This window comes from Hemicordylus capensis, chromosome 2 (genome assembly GCF_027244095.1).
Source record: "Hemicordylus capensis ecotype Gifberg chromosome 2, rHemCap1.1.pri, whole genome shotgun sequence".
NCBI lineage: Eukaryota > Metazoa > Chordata > Lepidosauria > Squamata > Cordylidae > Hemicordylus > Hemicordylus capensis.
The window spans coordinates 323,961,791-323,983,846 of NC_069658.1; the positions used below are offsets into that span (position 1 = coordinate 323,961,791).

Below are 22,056 nucleotides of genomic sequence, written 5' to 3' on the forward strand. Positions count from 1 at the left end.
GTTTGAGAGTACTCCTGGACCCAGGCCTCACCCTGGTATCTCAGGTGGAGGCCATGGGCAGGAGTGCTTTCCATCAGCTTCGGCTGATTCAACAGCTGCGTCCATTCCTCTGAGAGGATGACCTCAAAACAGTGGTGCATCAGCTGGTAACCTCCTGGCTTGACTACTGCAATGCGCTCTACGTGGGGCTGCCTTTGTACGTAGTCCGGAAACTTCAGTTAGTTCAGAATGTGGCAGCCAAATTGGTCTCTGGGGCAACCTGGATAGACCATATGATGCCTGTTTTGAAACAGCTACACTGGCTGCTGATATGTTTCCGGGCAAATTACAAAGTGCTGCTTATTACTTTTAAAGCCCTGAATGGCTTAGTTATCCAAGTTATCTAAAAGAGCGCCTTCTTCTACATGATCGCTACCGCACGTTAAGGTCATCTGAGGAGGTTCGTCTCCAGTTGCCACCGGTTCGTCTGGTGGCGATGCAGAGGCGGGCCTTCTCTGTAGCTGCTCCTGGGCTATGGAATGCACTCCTGGCAGAAATTTGTAATTTGAGATTATTGCTGTCCTTCAAGAGAGCCCTTAAAACCTACCTATTTGGCCTGGCCTTCCAGAGTTTTAAATGATTAACTGTTTTAAACTGTTACCCTGATTTTCAGGGCTTTTAGCTATTTTATTGGTTTTACTGTGTTTTAATAGTTTGATTTTAATTGTTAATTTGTTTTAATAGTTTTTATCATGTTGTGAACTACCCTGAGCCATTTTGGAAGTGCGGTATATAAATCTAATTAAATAAATAAATAAATAAATAAATAAACCCCTCCTGTATTCTACCAAAGACAACTACAGGGCTCTGTGGTCACCAGGAGTCAAAACTGACTCGACAGCACACTTTACCTTTAATTCCCTATTAAGGACTACTAAAGTTCTGCCTCCCCCTGAACCAACTTCCACTGCCAGAGTTCAGTCATAGAACATGTCAAGCAATAAACTAGGGAGCTCCAAGCATATAAAAACTGATATCAAAACTACAAGTGAGAACACAAAAGGAAAACCATGGTCACACTTAAGTAAGAGGCTTGGATTTCCACTACCTTCCAATTGTGCCAAATGGTTAGAGATTTTTTATTTCAAAAAACCTCTTTTGCCCCCAAATCTCTTAATATTTTCTTACTTCTCACAGTAAAGCCTTGCTGCTAAAGATGAACATTTTTAATGCATTAACAGCTCATTACTAACCTTTGCTAATGACAGAGCCTAAGGGTAAGCAGGACTCTTGACAAGAGAAAAGAGCTTCTTCCAATACTGCTAACAATTAACTAGAGCTCAGCTGCAAAAGATAAACAAGCATTGTTTACAAAACAACACAGGAGGCCTCTGGCAGAAGTCTGGAATTACAGTGGGAAGTAATGGTAAAGTAAAGTTGTGCCATTGAGTCAGTATTGACTCTTGGCGACCACAGGGCCATGTGGTTTTCTTTGGTAGAATACAGGAGGGACTTGTAAAAACTATTATTTATTTATCTCTATATATAATTCTCTAAGGTGTACCCATGCATAATTCCGTGCATGGCAGCTCTCACAAGAGTTTGTGAGCAGAAGCACCGTGGTGATTGGGCAGTGGAGATTCCATATGCAGATAGGGAGGAGGAGCCTGTGAGAGCAGAAGCACCATGGTGATTGGGCAGTGGAGATTCCATATGCAGATAGGGAGGAGGAGGCTGTGATGGTTAAGGTCAGTTGGAATGCAAATGTTATTGGTCAGAAGATGTTCTTGATTGTAGAGGAGAGGAATATATATATATATGGATAGTGGGCAGGAGTGTGTGGGTTGTCAGGGAGTAAAAAGTGCCTTCAGGAGACGGAGGCTGCCGTTGTGTGAATTAGATGAGGAAACAAGATGAACAAGATCTGTTAACTCAGGAAGGGAGAGAGAGAAGCAGGGAGGCGAAGAGAGAGAGAAGCAGGGAGGCGAAGAGAGAGAGAAGCAAGGGTGAGGGACAGGCCCGAGCCTGTCAGCGGTCGGAGGGGTACAAGCGGTCATGGCAGTGACGGAAGCGAGGAAGGGCCTGGTCAACCATTGCTGCTGCTCTTGTGGGGAGGTCTCTGGGAATAGGTGGCTGCAGCTTGGCCAATAGGTGCCAGCAACACTGCAGCTGTGATCAAGAGCGGTGAGGGGGATGGAATAAAGGGATGGAAGAGTGACCAAGAGCAGTGAGGGGAATGGAAACAACCGGATGGAGAAGGAGCAAGAGTGTGGCTTGAGTGAGGGTGGAAAGATCTCTGAGATGAGTGGGACTGTGGCAGGGAGTGAGGGGAGCAATGAACTACTAGCACGCATAAGCTCTGTGCAGGTCAAGATAGCCTCTCTCTATATATAATTCTCTAAGGCATACCCGTGGCTAATTCCATGTGTAGCAGCTCTCACGAGATTTCCTGGCATGGTAGAACAGAGCAGAGCACAGAAAGGCGAGCCTCTCTCCAAGCCAGCCTGCCAAGGAAGGGAGGGAGGTCAAATAGGAGGCGGTGGCACCACTACGAGCCAGCAGGAGAGCACACATCGGCTCCAAACACCCGCCTCCTTGCGAGGAGGACAGCCAAACAGGCGGTGGCATGGGAAGCAAGAATGAACTGGCCAAAGGGATGTGGGGAGGGGGAGAGTGAACTATCCGAAGGGGTGGGTGAGTAGGTGGGGAAAGCGAATTGACTGAAGGGATGTGGGGAGGGAGCGAAAACTGACTGAAGAAGTGAAGATGAATTGAAGATGGGGCAGGGAGCCGGATCAGTTGCAGGGAGCGAGGAGACAGGGAGAACTAGAGGTACAGATTCTCTAAGCGATGTCAGCTAGTTTAACATATTTGTATATTGCCCAAAACACACGTTTCTGGGCAGTTTACCATTGCCACCTCCCACACAGTATGAGATGATGCCTTTCAGCATTTTCCTATATCGCTGCTGCCCAATATAGGTGTTTCCCATAGTTTGGGAAACATACCAGCGGGGGTTTCAACCAGCAACCTCTTGGTCTCTAGGCAAGTTACTTCGCTGCTGCACCATTAGGAGACTCATAATGGGAAGTACTGGCATGGTAATACAGTACATCCCTCGCCAACTACAGGTCTCCCAATCGTGGTTTTGAGTATCCGTGACCAGGAAATTGTGGCAGGTCTCACCAACCGCAACCTGAGTATACATGGTTTGGCAAGATTTTTTTTAATTTGGGGAGGTTAACGATTTTCAAGGGTCACTTTTGCGGGTCCCCATTGCTCTTCTTACTCACTCCTGGTGATTTGGGGTCCCCCCCCCTATTTTTTTTTTTTTACTGTACTTTACTTTTTGCAACCGCAATTCCCCTAATCCCGTTTGCCATTGATTTCAATGACTCAGCTACCGCAAATTCATCAACTGCAAGGTTTTCCCAGAACAGAACCCTCGTGGTTGGCAAGGGATGACTGTATACACTTGTAGTTAAAAACTGACTGAGTCCGAGACCTACACCAATTTTTAAAAGAGTAAGAGGCTTTCACAAGAACGCTCAGGAGGGCACAGGGGAGGAAAGGTTAAGCCTAGCTTCTTCACAGATGATCCTGGACTAGCCCCAGCTGCACCGCCACAAACATGATCACTGTTGCAGTGATCGCTGCAGCGTTCCAGAGGTCAGGGGAATCCCATAATGCACTGCACAATAAGCACAGTGCATTTGAGGGTTTCCCCCAGGGGATGGGCACTCTAGCTGCCCATCTCTTTGTCACTGTGGGTTGCAAATAACTCACACACAATTCCAGAGCCTGGGTTAACAGAGCGCTCACTCCATTAACCCTGGCTAAAAGCCAGGCTTGAAAGCCAGGTTTAGCGCTGCAGCACTGCATGATCCATGTGGATCCTGGCACTTCTCACTGGCAGTCAAGCCCAGGATGCTCATGAGAATAGCCTCTAAGATTCTTACTGAGGACTTGCTGGAAATCTAAGAGTCAGAACAACTCACTGGAAGGCATTTTGTATTCTGAGGCACATGATTACTGCAAATCAGAGCTGAATGTTCCAACCACCTGAAATTAAAATCACTTTCCTACCTCTATTACTTATTTGTACAGCAACATCTATGTACGTGGCACATTAAAAAGAATGAGAAGTTGAATCCATGCCTCAGAAGGCTTACACAATCTAGATACTTAAACAAGGATGACAGAGGGAGAGAAGGAAAATGAAGGCAGGGTTAAAGAGGGGGAAATATGCAATTCCTCTTCAAGCAAATCTGGAAAGGGTGAGTTTGCAGTTAAATGCAAATTTGGGGTCACTGATATTATGATTCCACACTTAGATAAAACTGGCTTAAACCTTTTCATCTATAAACCAACTGTTTCCCTAAAACTCCTATAAAACTCAAGAGGTTTCTCCTCTATCATGGAACCAACACTGCAAAATGCATTTGAAACAAAATGCTAGACATTTACAAATCTCAAGAAGGGAAGTACAAACAAATATTTTCATTTGGTATAATCAATGGTACAAAAAGCAGTAGTTCATCCTTTAGCAAGGAAAAAGTGATATCCTGAACAAGGCTTCAAATTTCTCATATTGTAGAATTTGAGATGAAGTAAAGTGCAGACTTTGCTCTCATAGAGGCATCGGTGTCTGTAGCAAGCATCCAGCACCACTTTCATCAGGCAGCTATTGCAAGATGGAACACAAAATAAATTCTGATGAATAGCAATACAAATACATTTTTAAATAAGAGGACTTCTTATAGACAATAAGGTCACTTACACCAGGGATTCTCAACGTTGGGTCCCCAGATGTTATTGGACTTCAACTCCCATAATCCCCAACCAAAGGCCACTGGGGCTGGGGATTATTATTACTATTAATTATTATTATTATTATTATTAATTCGATTTCTATACCGCCCTTCCAAAAATGGCTCAGGGCAGTTTACACAGGGAAATAATAAATAAATAAGATGGGTCCATGTCCCCCAAAGGCTCACATTCTTAAAAAAAATACGATAGACACCAGCAACAGTCACTGGAGGTACTGTGCTGGGGGTGGATAGGGCCAGTTACTCTCCCCCTGATAAATAAAGAGAATCACCACAGTAAAAGGTGCCTCTTTGCCCAGTTAGCAGGGGATAGCAGGGGATTATGGGAGTTGAAGTCCAATAACATCTGGGGCCCAACGTTGAGAATCTGGTTCACACGACCAGGTGGGTGGGGGGTGGGGAGGGCTGGTTAAGCTCACCTTCCCCCCGCCCCCAGATGACTGCAGACATGTGGACCACGCTGCCAGACAAGTAATGCTGCATGGTATAGTGTGCAGCTCCGGAGACCAAGACTACACGTCCCAGCCTCCAGAGATCCTACAATGCACCTCACAACATGCAATGCACTGGGGAATTCTCCCAGTAGACAGGCACTCTAGGCATCCGTCTCTGTGTGCAGCCAGGCTGGAAGCAGCCCAGCTCACACACGAGCAGCAAGCCTGGGTTAAGGGAGCACTCACACCCCTTAACCTCAGCTAACAGCTGGGCTAGGTGGCACTGCCTTGCTGGGATCAGGCCTGATCCCTGCAATTCTCACGCACAGCCTAACCCAGGCTGGGCTTCCCTAGCCTGGGTTGGCTGCATGTGAGAACAGCTTCAATGAATGACATTATTATTAAGTAAGCCCACATGTAAAGTTTTCCTGCGGGGAACATGCTGGGAACCCCCACACAGCTTACCCAGTTGTCCTGTGTGCAGACTGCTGTATCACATCAGAGATAACACCTCAAGTGCTGCTAACACTCCACTCTATAAACTCTGGAAGACATTGCTCAGGGTCAACAACATGTTCTCAATCTTGCAGATCACTTCTTGAGCACAAGCAGCACACCAAAGTGCTAGCCTTGTGGCATAGCAGTACATGCACATGAGAACTGTGGTAGATGTGCAAGGGCTCTCAGTGCATCCCCGCCCCCCATCCCCATACGTGCAGGCTTTATTAATCCGAATATCAACCATTCTTAATTCTACAGAGCCTCAACATTTCTGTTCAGATCTGGCATGAATCTGTCATCTTAGAATAGTTAGCCCCATGGTGCAACAGCACCATGAATATTTGAATTAGGAGGACTAGGGGAGTTGTGCAAGAGCTCCCAATGTGTCCCCACAGGGCCACCTTACATGCACACTCCATGAGTCAGGATGTAAGCCATTAACCACTCCACGGAGCCTCAACAATTCTGCTTCAGATCTGGCATGATGCTGCCAACTTAGAATCAATGTTTTAACCACTTAAGGAACCACTTAAAGAAGCCCAGAAGCATTAAAAATCCAGATCAGTTTAATATGTAACAAATTGCAGCAGATTGTAGAGTTACATTTTGAAGATGTGACTATAAAGTAATTACCTAAAGCAGTTAATTCAAATATTCATTTAAGGCTTACAAATCAAATCAGCAATACTAGTTTATGTAACTTAGTGACTACTGCATGTAGACATTTTGGCTTAATATGTTACTATTTCATCCATAACGTTTGCAGCTTTATAAGGCACTCTAATTTAATATTATGTGAACCAGAGTTTATGTAAACCATAGTAATACAGACTTCTATGCTTGAAGAATGCCAAGTAGCAAACTCAAAGGTCAAGATCTCTTTGGGTATCTAGCAGCCTGATTATGAGCACCAAACTAAGGGTGTGCACAAAACTGGATTTGCGAGTTCAGCTCAAATCCGAACGGAATTCAATCTGACCTGACCCGGCTCGACTTTGGCCCAGTCAAGCTGGATCCAGTTCAAGTTTGAGCAAAGCATGCTCGACCAGCTCGAAGCTATACTGGTAAATCCAGTGAGGATTCCACTTTACCAATACAGGGGCAGGGGGGCTTTCCTAAGTACAGAAGTGATGGGAGGGGAGTTAATTTGTACTTACAGGTACGAACCACAGCTGTAGCTGTGGGGAGGGGGCGGCAGCTCCCCCACCCCGCCAGCCTCCCCTTGAGTAGCCCAGGCCAGCAACAGCTTGGTTTGAGCCTTCTCTGACCTTGTTCAGGCCTCTGCACGTGCACGGGGGGCATTTTACTGACCTCCACACATGCAGAGAGACCATTTGTGGGGGTACCCGCCGCCGCCACCACCACCACCATCACCATCCAGCGGCCACCATAGCTCATACTTGGAAGTACTATTTTTTCTCCTTCCCACCCGCTCTGGTACAGGAATACGAAGAATATTTATATAGCGCTTTTCAACAAAAGGTTTCCAAAGCAGTTTACATAGATATAAATAAATAAATAAAGGAAAGCCTCCCTGCCCCTGCCTGTACTGATAAGGGGGATCTTTGCCAGATTTCCTTTTACTAGTATAGCTTCCAGCCAGCTTGGTTAGAACCGGGCCCAGTTCGGCTCAAACCAGTCAAGTCTGGCTCGAACCAAACTGATTTGCACATCCCTACATGGCTTGGGGCCGGAGTACCTGTTGGACCTCATTCGCCAATATGAATCTGCCAGGGCCCTCTGCTCATCATCTCAGATCCTGCTCATAGCCCCGCCACTAACAGAGATCCAGTTGGCAGGGAATAGAGACAGGGCCTTTTCGGTTATGGCCCCTCAGCTTTGGAATGCCCTTCCTGAAGGGCTTCACCATGCTCCCTCCCTCAGTGTTTTAAAAATACATCTTAAAACACACCTTTTTAAGGAAGCTTTTAAATGCTCCATTTTCTCTCTCTCTCTCTGGTAGGTTCTTTAGCTTTTTATAATTTTCAGTTTTCAGCTTTTAAAATAACCTTTAATTTCAACCTAATAATGATTGTGGTTTTTAATCTGACAACTTTTTTGTTTAATTTAATTACTTTTATTGTATCTTGTATCCATTAGGGATGTGCACGGAAATGGCGGTTCCACCGGTTCAAAGGTGGTGGGGGTCTATCTTTAAGAGCGGGGGAGAGTGCACTTATCCCTCCTGCTGTTTTCCCCTCACTGGCGTCCATGTTTTTCAAAGCCCATCAGGACTGCAGCGTACCTCCCTGCTGCCCCATTGACCTCGTCTTCTGGATATGACCAGAAGTCATTGGCACAGGCATATCCGGACGATGAGGACAACAGGGCAGCAGGGAGGTACACTACCGCCCCAATAAGCTTTGAAAAACATGGATGCCAGTGGGGGGAAGCAGTGGGAGAGGTAAGTGCTCCTCCCCCACTCTTAAAGATAGACCTCCTCCGCCTTCGAGCCTCCCTGCCGTGGTTCTGTGCACATCCCTAGTATCTTATTGTTTTTAGCCACCTCACGCAGTAGTGCACTGGAGAGGCAGGGTATAAATATTATTATTATTATTATTATTATTATTATTATTATTATTATTATTATTAATACACCAGACACACTTCTATTAGTGATGTGCATGGAACCGGTTTCGAAGGCGGGCAGCATACCTTTAAGGGTGGAGGAGGGTGCTCTTACCCATCGTGTCGCACTCGCTCGCATACCTGACGTATGCATGCACCAGGTACTTCCATTAACTTCTAGCCATGGAGAACACTGTGAAGGCGCAGAGGTACACTGCCACCCTGATGAAGACTTTTAAAATGGAGTGCCAGAGGGGGAAATGCGGTGGGAGGAGAGAGGGGTAAGGGCACCCTCCCTCGCCCTTAAAAGTATGCCCCCCGCCATCAAACCATCCCCCACAGATTCTATGCACATCCCTAACTTCTATCACTTTCATATATTAGATTTGTGCTTCTGCCTTTTTAAACTTTTGTGTTGGTTTTTTTTAAAACTGAAACATGTCCAAAGACCTAGCAAACATGGGGGGTTTGCTACAAAAAACAGCCTTCCTGGATCTAACCAATGATCAATCTAGTCCAGCATCCTGTTTCCAATAGCAGATCTTCTGGCAGCCCAAGCAGGGTGTGAAGGTAACCACTCACAGCTGCTGCTGCATGCCTCCCATCAACTTGTATTCAGAGGCATATTGCTGCTGAACTTGGAGGTTCCATTAAGCTATCACAGCCAATAGGACAATTCAAGTTTTCATGAGTTTTATGTTGAAAAAATGTATTTTTACCGGGTGGGGGCGTGTCACTGTCAAGTTTTTAAATTTGGGGAGAGCAAAAGCAGTTTGCTATAGAGCACGGAGATCAGGTATTCAAGGAAAGGAAAAAAAATTTTAAAATCCAGTGTGCTTGCCAAGCTCTTTTGAGAAGTCTAAGCAGCTGCTGGATCCTGCAGCTCATGGGGATCCACAACCAAGGACCATGCTTGCAGAAACTTATTTCACCCCGTGTATAAACACTTTTTTGGACCATATGAATACAGTATAACTTCTTCCCATCATATTAGTTTTCTATGTGAACAAAGGATTTTGGGTTTTATTTTGTTCTTTAAATAAAATACAAATACCATTTACAATGGATGGATTCATACTTAATACAGAAGCCAATGTTTGCATGACCTCCCTGTGTCCCAGGAACACGTGTTCCTCCCTCCCATCCCCATACATGTGTCTACTCCCTTTTTAGGTTAGGATATGCCAAGATTAGTGGGTTTGGCTATCACAACCAATCTTGGCATATCCTAAGCTAATCCAAGATCTGAAACTAACTTCAACCATCAGGTTCAGATCCCAGGTTCCCTGAAGCAAGTAAGCTATGATATGCTGAGATTGTGGGCTTTGATGCCACAACCAATTTTGGCATAACCTAAAAAGGCATGTGCACAAAATGGGAGGGAGAAGTGCATATTCCCAGGGCTGAGGGAGTTTGCGCGAACCTTGGGTCCTGCATTAAGCATGAACCCACCCAGTTCCTATACCTGCAGCTTTAAGTGAAACAGTTCTTGCAGGACCGTACTCCATAATTTTGCTGGTTGTGTAGCCAACACTTTAGGTGTTAGCAGTTTAAATTACATTTGGGCTATTTTTTTTTGCACATCAACACAAACTGTTTCACAACCAGATCCTTTGTTATAAATTAATCACTACTGGTATACATATTAAAAGAGCAAGAGCTACATTTCCAAGCCAACAACCATCCAGGGGCGTAACTCTAATAGGGCAAGGGAGACAGTTGTCTGGGGGCCCACTGCCTTGGGGGGCCTCCCAGAGGCAGGTCACATGACTGACTCCCCCAGCCGCACACCCGCCCGGGCTTCCTTCAGTTGTATTCATCCTCCAAAACTGATGTGAGTGTTAAGACCTGGAGCTACCAGAACAGCATGTCTTTTTCTAGTACCATTAAATGACTTGCATCATCCACAATTTACAAAACCTTTTAAAAAATCATTTAGGATGATGTTCTATTGTGGCAGGGGCTAATTATATATCTAACTAGCTAGATATAAATTTTACTTCAGTGAGGGGGGCCCCCATTTTAAAATCTTGTCTCTGGGCCCACTCCAACCTTGTTATGCCCCTGCAACCATCACTAACAGTTACTTAACAAAACTGAAATGGCATGAAATTGTAGACATCAACAATGAAAAGTTCACCTTACAAAGATTCTATTCAGTAACCAGATCATAAAGTCAGAGCATTTTTGCTGAACTCTGAGTAAAAAAAAAAAAAGACTAAAAAGTCACACTTTTACACATTGATTTTTTTGCTACAAGCTAAACAGGAAATGGTAAGAAGTTAGAAACTTGAAGGCTTTGCTAGACTCTGTTATAGCACACTATACTGGTTGTCGAAATTACACTTCACAATAAGCTGCATTTCAAAACACATACATATTAAGGAGTCATTTTGTTTAAAAAGGGAAGGAACTATGAAGCGTACTTAAATGATGCTGTACATAACACTGTTATGTATAGAGATGAGAGACAAAGCTCAAATCATTTAAAGATCAAAAAATAAAGAAATGCAAAATTGAGAAGTTCAGCCCTTCAAGGCCAGCATGGAAGCTTTAACACTGCATTGCAACATGAGACAGTAAAAATAAAGGGTACCTCACTGAAATTCAATACTTCCCCATCAAACAAAGGAAACTTATATATACATCTAATTGAATATTTTGTATTTACTGGGGAAGATTTAAAGGAACTTTACATTTTTAAACTAAGATTTTAATAAGTTCTAAGTCTCACTTGTGAGGTCCAGTATGTGAACTACTTATAAGATCAGCTGTAGGGCATGAATGCACAAGCCTGTACTACCTTATGTTACGGTGTATCATGACCACTAATACTAGGAATTATCATCATTACTTTCTTGATTTTTAACCTTTACTCTGTACTAACAGTTTTTCTTATTGAGTTTTTAGTGGTGACTAGTTCCATATGTCACACTGAGTAATTCATAATGCTATAGTTTAGCTTCTTGCAGGTCTTCAGATGTCTCTTTTCAAAGTTGTATTTTAAAAAATCTTTGATATCACTACATTTTGAATTTTTTCATAATTATAAGAGAATATTCTAGTATAAAGGGTTGAATTACAACTGAGCAGATTTCCTAGGTAACAAATACAAAATATTACTAGTGCTCTAAAAAGATCATACCAAAATTCTACTGTAAGCCAATAAGTAGTTACCTAGGCAATTTTAATCAATACAAAAAATGAAATAAATTTTTGTAAGAAAGGAAAATTCAAACGATTAATTGTATTAAAACTGTGGGAAATATCACAGTATGCAATCTCATCCTTGTGGCTTCTTCTTATTGTCAGACTTATCACAGCAGCACTGACCTTTTTTAGCTTTCATTTGCAACTTGAGTATGATAGGGAGTCCTAAAACTAAGACACCATTTCAAAAATTAAGCTGAAAGAGATATGAATTAATAACAATCAGGTTGTTACATAATTTTGCTGATAGCATCTCTGGTAGTAGATGAAAGAAACCACCAGTACTGCATACCGTATCTATGTCCCATAGTTGTTTTTAATGCATTAGTTTTTTGCTTTGTTAAGCACAGAGCATCTTGACAATCAACCAAGTTGACTTTTGGTTATTACTCTTCCAGGAAGAATACACTGACTCAGGCAGAGCAGGTGCACCATTGTTGCCCCCTAACGACGATACAGCCATAATTCCTTATTTTCAACCACAACAAGAACATCATAGACCACAGATTGTGCAATGCCTTCTTCTCAAGTAAGTAGGTTAAAACGATGAGAATCGATTTTTGTTTATTTCTGCAGGCTGGTCCTACGCACCGACTTCTCAAGACTGTACTTCGACACCTCACAAACATACTAGCTAAAACACTATACAGCCTGTTTTTCAAATCCGTATCAGCTCCACGCATTGAATCGGGAAATCTAACCTTCAGACGCAAATCGAGAACACGATGTCCATTTTTATTTATGCAACACAACCTGTTCAATCAGCACAGAATTGAGAGGGGGGTGACTGTCTTCCCTTTTCTTTCCAACCTGCGCTGGGAGAGTAAAGGAGTCCAATGGGGAGGGGGAGGTCTGGTCTGCAGCAGAGAGGCGAACCTCATTGCACAGCTACGGTTCCGAAAAAGGCGACTTACGGTTATCATTCAACAACTGCAACAACCCCCCACATCCCTCCGACACCCCCCCCGAAAGAAAAAGACAGCATCCCCAAAACGCCATTTTCTGTCAAAAAGGCAAGTTGGGCTCATAGGGCGAACCTCAAAAGTGCAAAGCAGAGGCAGCATGCGCAACAGGGAAAAGACGCCGCCGCCCCCGCACTCGAAATTTACCTCAGGACGAAGGATGCAGCCTGCTCCCTCCCCGCCACCCACATCCTCGCCATTCCAGAGCGCAAGAGCGGGGGGGGGGGGGTGCAGAAGGAGAAGAGACTCGGTACCTACCCACGCCGTATTTTTCCTCCTCCGTTGGGGTCCACATGCTGCTCCCGCCGCCGCCGCCGCCGCCGCCGCTCCTGCAGCCGGCTCGTCCCTGCCAGAGCGGAGCGTTGGAGCCGTGATGCTCATGGACGAGCGGAGGCGGCTTCTCTTGATGAGCCCGGGGCCGCTGCTCTGAACAGCCCCCCGGGCACCGAGGCTGTGGCGGTGGCGACGTCTTCTTCTCTTTCCACAGGCCGGGCAGGTGCGCTGGGGGGTGGGCAGTGGGGGGGGGGGAGGCAGCTTCCCCTTGAGAGCGGCAGCGGCGGCAGATTCCTCAGCACTCGACAAGGAACAGCGCAGCGCCCCCACCCCAACGCCTCGAAGCAGGACTACGGCTCCTCAGGTTCCTCGCCCTGATCTAACCGACTCAGGAGCTCCGCCTCCCCGCTCCTCTTCTCTGCTGACCAGCCTCCGTCCTTCCCTTCACAGCGACTGAAGAAAGCGGCAGGAACAGCCCGCCGCCACCGCTGTTGTTGTCGTCGCCGCTGCTGAAGGACTCGCGCGCCCACCCACTTGCTCATCGGGCGCATGCGCGAACGCTCTTTTTGCCTGTCTTCCCGCGTGGCCGCCTCGACCAGCCCTTGGAACGCGTCCTGATGCCGAGGCGGGTGAAGTCAGGGCGGCGCGAAGGGCTGCTGTAAGGCTTTCTCCTCAGAGCGCCACTAAAGTGGGTTCCCATCCCACAGGCCCCATTGAGGTAAGTTACAGCGATCTGATGAGGATGAAGAAGAAGATCTTGTGCAATCATTTGGTTGGTTGGTGTGAGAAATTTCGTAATTTGTAAAGATCCAACGGGATTTAATCAAATCGTGGAGTTGAGTTCCCCATCTCCCCCCTTTCAAAAAACGATTTGTAACAATGTCTTACTTTTTGGTAGCAAATAATGCATGTCAATGTACAGGGGTGTAACAAGGCTGGAGTGGGCCCAGAGAGAAAATTTTAAAATGGGCCCCTCGCTGATACACACCCACACCCACACCCACACTTCACAATATATAGTCATGTGACTTGCCTCTGGGGGGCCCCTTGAGGTGTGGGGGCCCCCAGGCAGCCGCCTTCCCTTGCCTAATAGTAGTTACGCCCCTGTCAATGTAGAAAAAGCTACATGTCGCTGTTTTCTAGATGGTTCTGCAGTTCCCAGACTGGACCTAAGAAATCCAAATAGAATTTAGATTTCAAGAGGAAGTAACTAGGGGGTGCAGCCGATCAGACTTTTATTGCCACACCCAGGCACATCTGGCTTAGCCAGTGAGTGTGATGGATTCAGTCTCATCAATGTCTGAAGCAAAATAAAGTGATAGGGTAGTAGAAACCCCATTCTCACAACAGATCCAAGTTGAATGGAAGTGTGTAGGACAGTGATCAATGTACCTTCAAATCCACATGGAGTCACCACAGGTACACATTTCCCAGAGTACAAAATTGTGTGGACATGTATGCACATACACTTGTTCATGAGTTGATTCCATGCCAATGCTAAAATGAATGTGTATGGATTGGGGTGAGGCCTGCTGCAATTATCCTTCACCCCACCATGTGTTTATTCAGCCTAGATGTGTGATGAGAATAATGTCAGTGCTTAGTATGGAATAAGAATGTGTGGACTGATATCACAACAAACAAAACATGGAGTGGAATAACAACATCTGAAGCAGAATGACAACAATAACAGATGCTAGAATGATGATGAAATATGCATTTTCCACAATTCAGCTTTTCCAAGACCTCTTTAATGCACAAATATATGTTAAAAATGCTGAGATTATACACACACACACACACACAGAGATGCTGTAATGGAATGACATGATCTGGAGTGGACACAATAGTAAGTGGGAATGGATCTTGTCTGAATTAAACAGCAGTAGAACAGCTGATCTATGTTTGAATTATGAGAACTGATATTGAATTCAAGTAGAATTGTGGTGTCTAGAATGAAATGATAGCATCTGGAGTGGAGCATCAGTGCAGTGAGGGAATTCATGGTGGAGTGATAATTTCTATCATAACTCATAGCTTCTGGAGTATTGTCGCTGGAAGAATGGTATCCAGTGTACAGTGTTGTTGGAGTTCTAGAGTGGAATCACAATGAAATGACAGGGTATATAATAGAATAGCATTTGTTTGATAGTTTCCAGTAAGGTATGATATTGTAACATCTGGATCTGGAGTGTAATGGCTGTGGAATTACAGACAAAATCCTAAGTGGGAACGTGACATCTGGAGCATAGTGTCACGCCCTTGATCTCAGATAGCAAGGAGGAAGGGTAAACGGACAGCCTTTCAGCTGATGCAGGGGTGCCTGAGGGGCAGAGCCCGGCTGTCAGTTCCCAAGAGATGGCTGAGGAAGGTCCAGCTGATGTTTCAGAGCAGGCACAGCAGTCTGAGGCAGCAGAGATGACGACAGACAGACTAGAAGATGAGCTGTGCAGGCAACACCCACTGATTCCACAGCAAAGTCTTGTCACAAGGCGAAGAGCACATCTGGAAACTATCAGGAGGAGTAAACGCCTCTTGCAGAGGGCTGATAAGCCTTGAATCCCTGCCAGCTGAGAGTTATCACCTTGGACTATAAAGCACGTCAACAGCTTTCTGTTAGCCGCTGGAAGACAACATTTGTCAACCCTCTTGTTGACAGCTTTCAGCCCAAGCCTGATACAGAGAACTATTCCAAGCCATGTTTCGTTTCTGCAGCCCAGTTTGTATTGTGGACTGTCTTCCTGGACTTCCCTTCCAGGTGGCCAGATTGCTGACACATAGTTACTCTGAAATGCCGGAATCCGGAAGACAGTGACAATAGAATTGTAGGGTATAAAATGGGAAAACAGTGACTGGATGCAGAGTGAAGCAAAAAGTGAGATGACATGATCTTCACTGGAAGATCCACATATAATTATGTGATATTTAAACAGCCAATAAAAGAGACTAGGAAACTCAGTTAAATTCTTTCCACCAAATTTTCCTTGACCTGGTTACTCCCTCCCCTCTGTGTTGTATCTGACATCACCTTCTTTTGCTTAAATTCCATACATTGTCTCTTGTTAGGATAAGGGGGCATGGGCAAACAAACAAAAAATGTAAAAGAGAAAAAAGCATGCAAAATCTTTTATAAAGATCTGGTAGAACATTGGTACAGTTCCAGCTGCTACTGCAGCAGTGTGGTGACTGATGGTAGTGACAACAGACCTTAATAGCATAAAATAGAAATGGTGGACTGCCATCCTGCTGTGCAGCGAACTCTAATGCTAGAGAATGACTCCTGTGCAGCCTGATCTTATGAATGTTTACTCAATCCAAAGTAAATTCCACTGGCTGACATGTCAAGGAAAATTATTCAAAGTAGTCCCATTGAAATTAAAAGGACAAGTTAGGCAATTGCTCCCTTGAGTAATTTACCTCATGTCAACCAGGAGTGGCCCACGATATTGCAATGCCTGAGGTGAGGCACCAACGCTGCCTTGCCCCAGGATGAAGGCAGTCCTCTTTCAAAAGTAACCCTTGCAAGCTTTGAAAATCGCATAGATGAAAGGAAGAAGGAAAGTTGCCAGCAGCCTCATCTCCCTGCCCCCTTGTGCTTCTTGCAAGCTTTTCAAGGAGTGTGAGGAGAGACGTTCCTAGCAAAGCTTGCAGTGGTCTCATAGATCCTGAAGTGTTGCTCCAATTGCGGGTGAGGGAGCATCCTGGTGCTCCAGTAATCTAGGAACATAGGAAGCTCTCATATACCAAGTCAGACCATTGGTCCATCTAGCTCAGTATTGCCTACACAGACCGGCAGCCGCTTCTCCAAGGTTGCAGGCAGGAATCTCTCTCAGCCCTGTCTTGGAGATGCCAGGGAAGGAACTTGGAACCTTCTGCATGCAAACATGCAGGTGCTCTTCCCAGAGCAGCCCCATCCCCTAAGGGGAACATCTTACAGAGCTCACACTTCTAGTCTCCCATTCAAAAAAGAGCCCTTGGTGGCGCTGTGGTAAAACTGCCGCCCTGTAACCAGAAGGTTACAAGTTCGATCCTGACCACAGGGGCTCAAGGTTGACTCAGCCTTCCATCCTTCCGAGGTCGGTAAAATGAGTACCCAGAATGTTGGGGGCAATATGCTAAATCATTGTAAACCGCTTAGAGAGCTTCTAGCTATAGAGCGGTATATAAATGTAAGTGCTATTGCTATTGCTATTGCTATATGCAACCAGGATGGACCCTGCTTAGCAAAGGGAACAAGTCATGCTTGCTACCACAAGAACTGCTCTCCTGGTCATCTGTTACCTGAGGCAACTGCCTCACCTTGCCTCCTGAAAGGACCATTCCTGATGCCAGCCACTGAGTTCAGTGGAACTTCTGGGTAAGTGTGTATAGGCTTAATCTTTTGGAAGCTCTGCCAGACAATGATCCCTGACTGTAATGACACTACATAAGAATGTGTGGGCTATCACAACAAATAGAGCATGGAGTGGAATAACATCTGGAGTAGAATGACAGAACAATAACAGATGCTGTAATGGAATGACATGTTAATGGAATGGACTGTATGCTTCAGGCTATAGTACTAAACACACTAGGGAGTAAACCTCATTGAACACATTGGACCTTAGTCTGAAATTAACATACATATACTTGAATTATCTGACTCATAGTCAGCTTGGGCTTATCCTTTGACTTTAAAAATATTGCCCCTGATCCAGAGATCCTCTCACATTGATCAGTTGTTGGAGCGAGGGTCTGGATTTAGTCCTCCCACCTCAGCCCCAAACAGATGATCAACATTGCCAAAGCTGACAGTGCTGATTATCAGTCCAGACTAGCTATCAACATTTGGCACCAAATCACCATCAGCATTATCATCTGGTTCCTCTCATTGTAGGACAGCTCACTTTCATAGTTGCAGAGCATTTTTACAAGGTCAGCAGCAATATTTCTTGTCTGCTTGTTTGCCATCTTTGCACAATTAAAATTTCTTGCTTGCTGAGGGAAACATATAAAGGATGCTAATGCCAGAAAAATTTGATAGAGCTGGAAAAGCAGGAGAGACAATATTGCCCCAATGTATTATCTCATGAGGTTCAAACACAACTTCATGGGGGAATCTAGAATAAAGGCATGATGGCAGTACAAGGGCAGTGCTTCCAAGGATGGCTTCCATCCCCACATCAGGGGAAATGTGGAGCCTGCTTCCGCCTTGTCCTTGGTAATTACACAAAATTGTCTCATTCATATATCAATTTGATGTAAACTGCCCTGAGCCATTTTTGGAAGGGTGGTATATAAATAACATTATTTATATTTATTTATTTATTCATTCATTCATACACACACATATGATATTTGAATTCCATTTTGTGTAATTATTCTGAATGTGTAATAAAGTTTGTAATCATTCTGAATAATTACACATTTTCCCCACATGGTACATGAAAAGCTTTATGTCGGTATAAGGCTTCGTGTGAGCAGAAGGCCAGACAGAGTGGAATTTTCATTTATTTATTTTTATTTACATTTTATATCCCGCTCTTCCTCCAAGGAGTCCAGAGCAGTGTACTATATAGTTAAGTTTCTCCTAACAACAACGCTGTGAAGTATCTTAGACTGAGAGAGAAGTGACTGGCCCAGAGTCACCCAGCAAGTCTCATGGCTGAATGGGGAATGCAGCTTCTCATTCGTCCTTTACTGGCATCCAAATAGATTCACACATACACACACTCACTCATTCACTCACACCCAAGTCATTCAGAACTGCTGATGGGGAAGAAGATTAGAGACATGTGCTATGAGGCAGCTCCTGCTGGTTGGACAGCAGTTGCTAGCAGATTTTTTGTTTTGTTTTTTTGCCCCATGGTTTCTGAGCTGACTCAAAGTAGATAAGCAGCAAGCATGCAGTTTATCTAAGCAACTAGTGTTTTCTAGCCCGTTGTAATAACGGGCGCTAGTGGAGAGTTCTGCTGCCTCCCGCTGCCGTCTCTGCCTTCCCCGTAGCCCCTGCCCCCGCCCTCGCCCTCTCCCAGCCGGCCCCGCCGTCTCGCTGGGCCCCCACCGCCGTTTTCCCTGGCCTTCCACTGCCGGGCCCGCCGCCTTCTCCGGGTGAGTCCGCGGCTCTGGCTGGGCCCGCCGCCACCTTCTCCGCTCGCCTGGCCTTCCCCCGCCGCCTCCTCCGCTCTCCATCCACCGCCTCCTGCAGGCTTCGCTTCTTTGGGGCGGCCACTCGCCTCGCCGGGCCGCCGCCCCCGTCTTCCCTGGCCTTCCCCTGCAGGGCCCGCCACCTTCTCCAGGTGAGTCGGCGGCTCCGGCCGGGCCCGCTGCCGCCTCCTCCGCTTGCCTGGCTTTCCCCCGCCGCCTCCTCCACTCGCCGTACACCGCCACCTGCAGGCTTCGTTTTTTCGGGGCGGCCACTTCTGGCCGCCCAAGATGGCCACCGGGTGCCGGTGGTCGTGTCTCCCTTGCTCTGTTCTGCGCATGCGCTCTGCGCATGCTCAGAACAGTCCAGGGAGGCACGGACACACACTTGGTGTCCGTCCACGGACGGACACCAAGCGTTTTATTATAGAGGATGGGAATTTCAGCAACAACAACTTTGTAGTCTTATCATATCCATCTACTCAAAAGCTAACCCTTCTACATTCAGCAGAATTTGCTTCTGCTGAATGTGCTCGGGAATGTGCTAGTTAGTATGCTTAGGATTGCCTAAGATACATAGCTATTCTTGACTCATCCCAGTTTTAACCAGTCTCAGAATTAGGGTAACAAGGGTCATGTATTTGTTTGGGCCTGAATCAGAAGCCTGTCCTACTTAGATATAACACTGCTTACAGCACTGTATAGGCATCATCCTTCGCTGTGCCTTTTCACTGCTACCACTGTTCTTCTAAGTTAGATGACTATGGATTGAATCATACTAGATACTTGATAGATCAAAGGGACCTCAAACAAGAGCCTGATATCTCTCTTTTGAGTATCTCTTTCAGGGAAGCTACCATTAACCTGTTATGGTAACTTTAAATATTAGATTTTAATGCTTTATCCAGTTTAACCTCTGATCACAATCTGATTATTTATAGCATATGAGAAATAAGAGAGAGATTTTAAGATGTTATTTCTATTTTAATGTCATGTATTGTACTTCAAAACCCTGATTGTTCAACAAATCTATTCCTTATTGCATAAGGACTATACTTAATCTCTTATATTATGTAAAAAAATCATTCTGAATCTTGTAACATTTGGCAGCAGTTATTTCATAAAGGGAACTTTTATGTATAATTTTTTCCTTTTGATCTCACTGCATATATATTCTGTATTTATGTAATGAGGCAGAATGAAGGGTGCAGAGCTCATTGAGGTTGCTGTGGAAACCCAGTCTGGATCTTTGTGCTACTGAAGTTCCACAGTCAGTGATGCCGTAATATCATTTGGATTTGGAATCTGGTCTACTTAAGATCTTAGAAAAATACAGGATCCCATATAATGCAGATTATCATTTTATTTAAATGAATCCTTACTGTAAAATCCTGGATTTCCAAGACCATGAGGTTTTTAAAATTATATTTTGTCACTATTATTACTATTACACAAAATTATATTTTGTCACTATTATCACTCCAAGTATTAAGGTCACTTAATACTTGCTTTCAATTCTAGCACTGCTTTCTACCATTTAAAATAGAGTATTTTGTGAAAGTGCCATCACTAAAGAGACACCTTTAAAATGGTGGTTCTCTTATATTTAGCTGGGAGAGAATACGTAACTGTCCCCATCCAACTTCAAGTTAGCATCCCTCCAGTGACTGTTGCTGGTGTTTAGCTTGTGTTTCTTTTTAGACTATGAGACCTATTGGGGACAGGGAACAATTTTCTTATAAGTTTGCAGTGTAAACTACTTTGAGAACCCTGTTTTGTTGACAGTAGTATATAAGTTTTCTTAATAATAATGCTGATTCGTGTGAGACGCCATGCTGCCAAATTTCTTCCACATTGATTCAGCAGCATGGCATACATGTGAATCACAGCAGAGCATATAGAAAGTTAATTGAGTTTTCAGTGCAGAATCAATCCATCTCCAAGGTCTAGTAGCTGTAGTATATAGGATTTCATTGTTGGATAAAATAGTGTTGAGTTATACTTTAAAGATGCAGCAGGTGTATTTCATTTTTCAAAGGATGCAAAGGTCACATAATGAAATATTTGCATTATTGTGCTGTCACTTTTCACAGCTACTCTCTGTTTCATGTTAGTCACAGCAGCCTTGTTTTCAAATTAAATATTCCATGGTAGTTATTTTTAGAGAAATTTTTCATTATTCTAGTTTGTCCTGTAAATGTAGAGGCACAAACCATTCCATAAGGACATAGTAGACTATGAAAAGAAAGCTGTTACTTGTATAAATATCTCCCAAGTACAGCACTTTGTCACTTGCTCTCTGAAATCATGGGGGGAAATAACTTGAAGCAGTCTGTAACCATGATTTGCAGAGCATTGAGAAAAATGGCAAGGAGCTGTCCATGGTACTTCGGTGCACGAAGCTACTGGTGGCTTTTGTTGTTCACCAAATATTCTTACAAAACGTCACATGCCAGTGTTGAATATTATAATACTACTTCCTTGATTATATTCCACAAGCAAAAATTGCTTGATTACATACCACAAGCAAAAACTAAGTTCTCCTAAATTATCTTTTCATATTGGACAGAACTATACAGGGAAGCTTAATCTAGTTCAGTGATCAGTTAGAGAGAATCTATGTCTTTTTGCATGTAACAGTTTAATAAGAGGGTTTGAGAACAACAAAAAAGTTTACCTTATATGATGTTAATATGTATACCTCTTTATCCTTCACTACTGTGAAAAATCAATACTGTGACATGAAAGCTTGCAGAGTGGCTAACCATTAAAACTATCAATGCAATAAAATAAGAATCAACGTTAGCAGAACATTAAAAGTAGCATTTAAACCCAATAATATGAGTCAGGGTTCCTATGGGGCAGGAGGAACTTCATACGGAAAATTGGGAGGAGTGTAGAAGATCCATAGAGAGAAGAACGGAACAGTAAAGATTTGGGAGAGATATAGAAATTAATGGGAAAGGAGGAAGATCTAGGGGCTTAAGGAATGAAAGACAATTGTCTAGCCTGTCAGTATAGACTACATTGCTAGAAAATGATGCTTCAGTTTCTCACAAACCACAAATTAAATTAAGATACTATACTATATGCATTAGCCATTTCAGTTCAGGATGACCATCACAAGTTTCAGCAATCTTTTGGGTTCAGTCTGGCAATAAGCCAAGAAACTTT

At 44.3% G+C, this 22,056-nt stretch overlaps 1 protein-coding gene and 1 long non-coding RNA gene across 17 annotated transcripts in view; one reads left to right on the forward strand and one right to left on the reverse strand.

Moving 5' to 3' along the window:
- Positions 1-13,014, reverse strand: part of DOCK3 (dedicator of cytokinesis 3) — a 448,426-nt gene extending 435,412 nt beyond the window's left edge. For all 10 annotated transcript variants that reach the window (XM_053296419.1, XM_053296418.1, XM_053296424.1 and 7 more), the window contains exon 1: positions 12,745-13,014. In XM_053296419.1, coding sequence (XP_053152394.1) covers positions 12,745-12,781 — 37 coding nt within the window. In that variant the 5' untranslated portion in view covers positions 12,782-13,014. The remainder of the gene's footprint in view (positions 1-12,744) is intronic.
- A 299-nt stretch (positions 13,015-13,313) lies between these two features.
- The window catches only part of LOC128345069 (uncharacterized), a 209,746-nt gene continuing 201,003 nt past the window's right edge, over positions 13,314-22,056 (forward strand). For all 7 annotated transcript variants that reach the window (XR_008316246.1, XR_008316250.1, XR_008316247.1 and 4 more), the window contains exon 1: positions 13,314-13,477. This is a non-coding gene — a long non-coding RNA (uncharacterized LOC128345069). The remainder of the gene's footprint in view (positions 13,478-22,056) is intronic.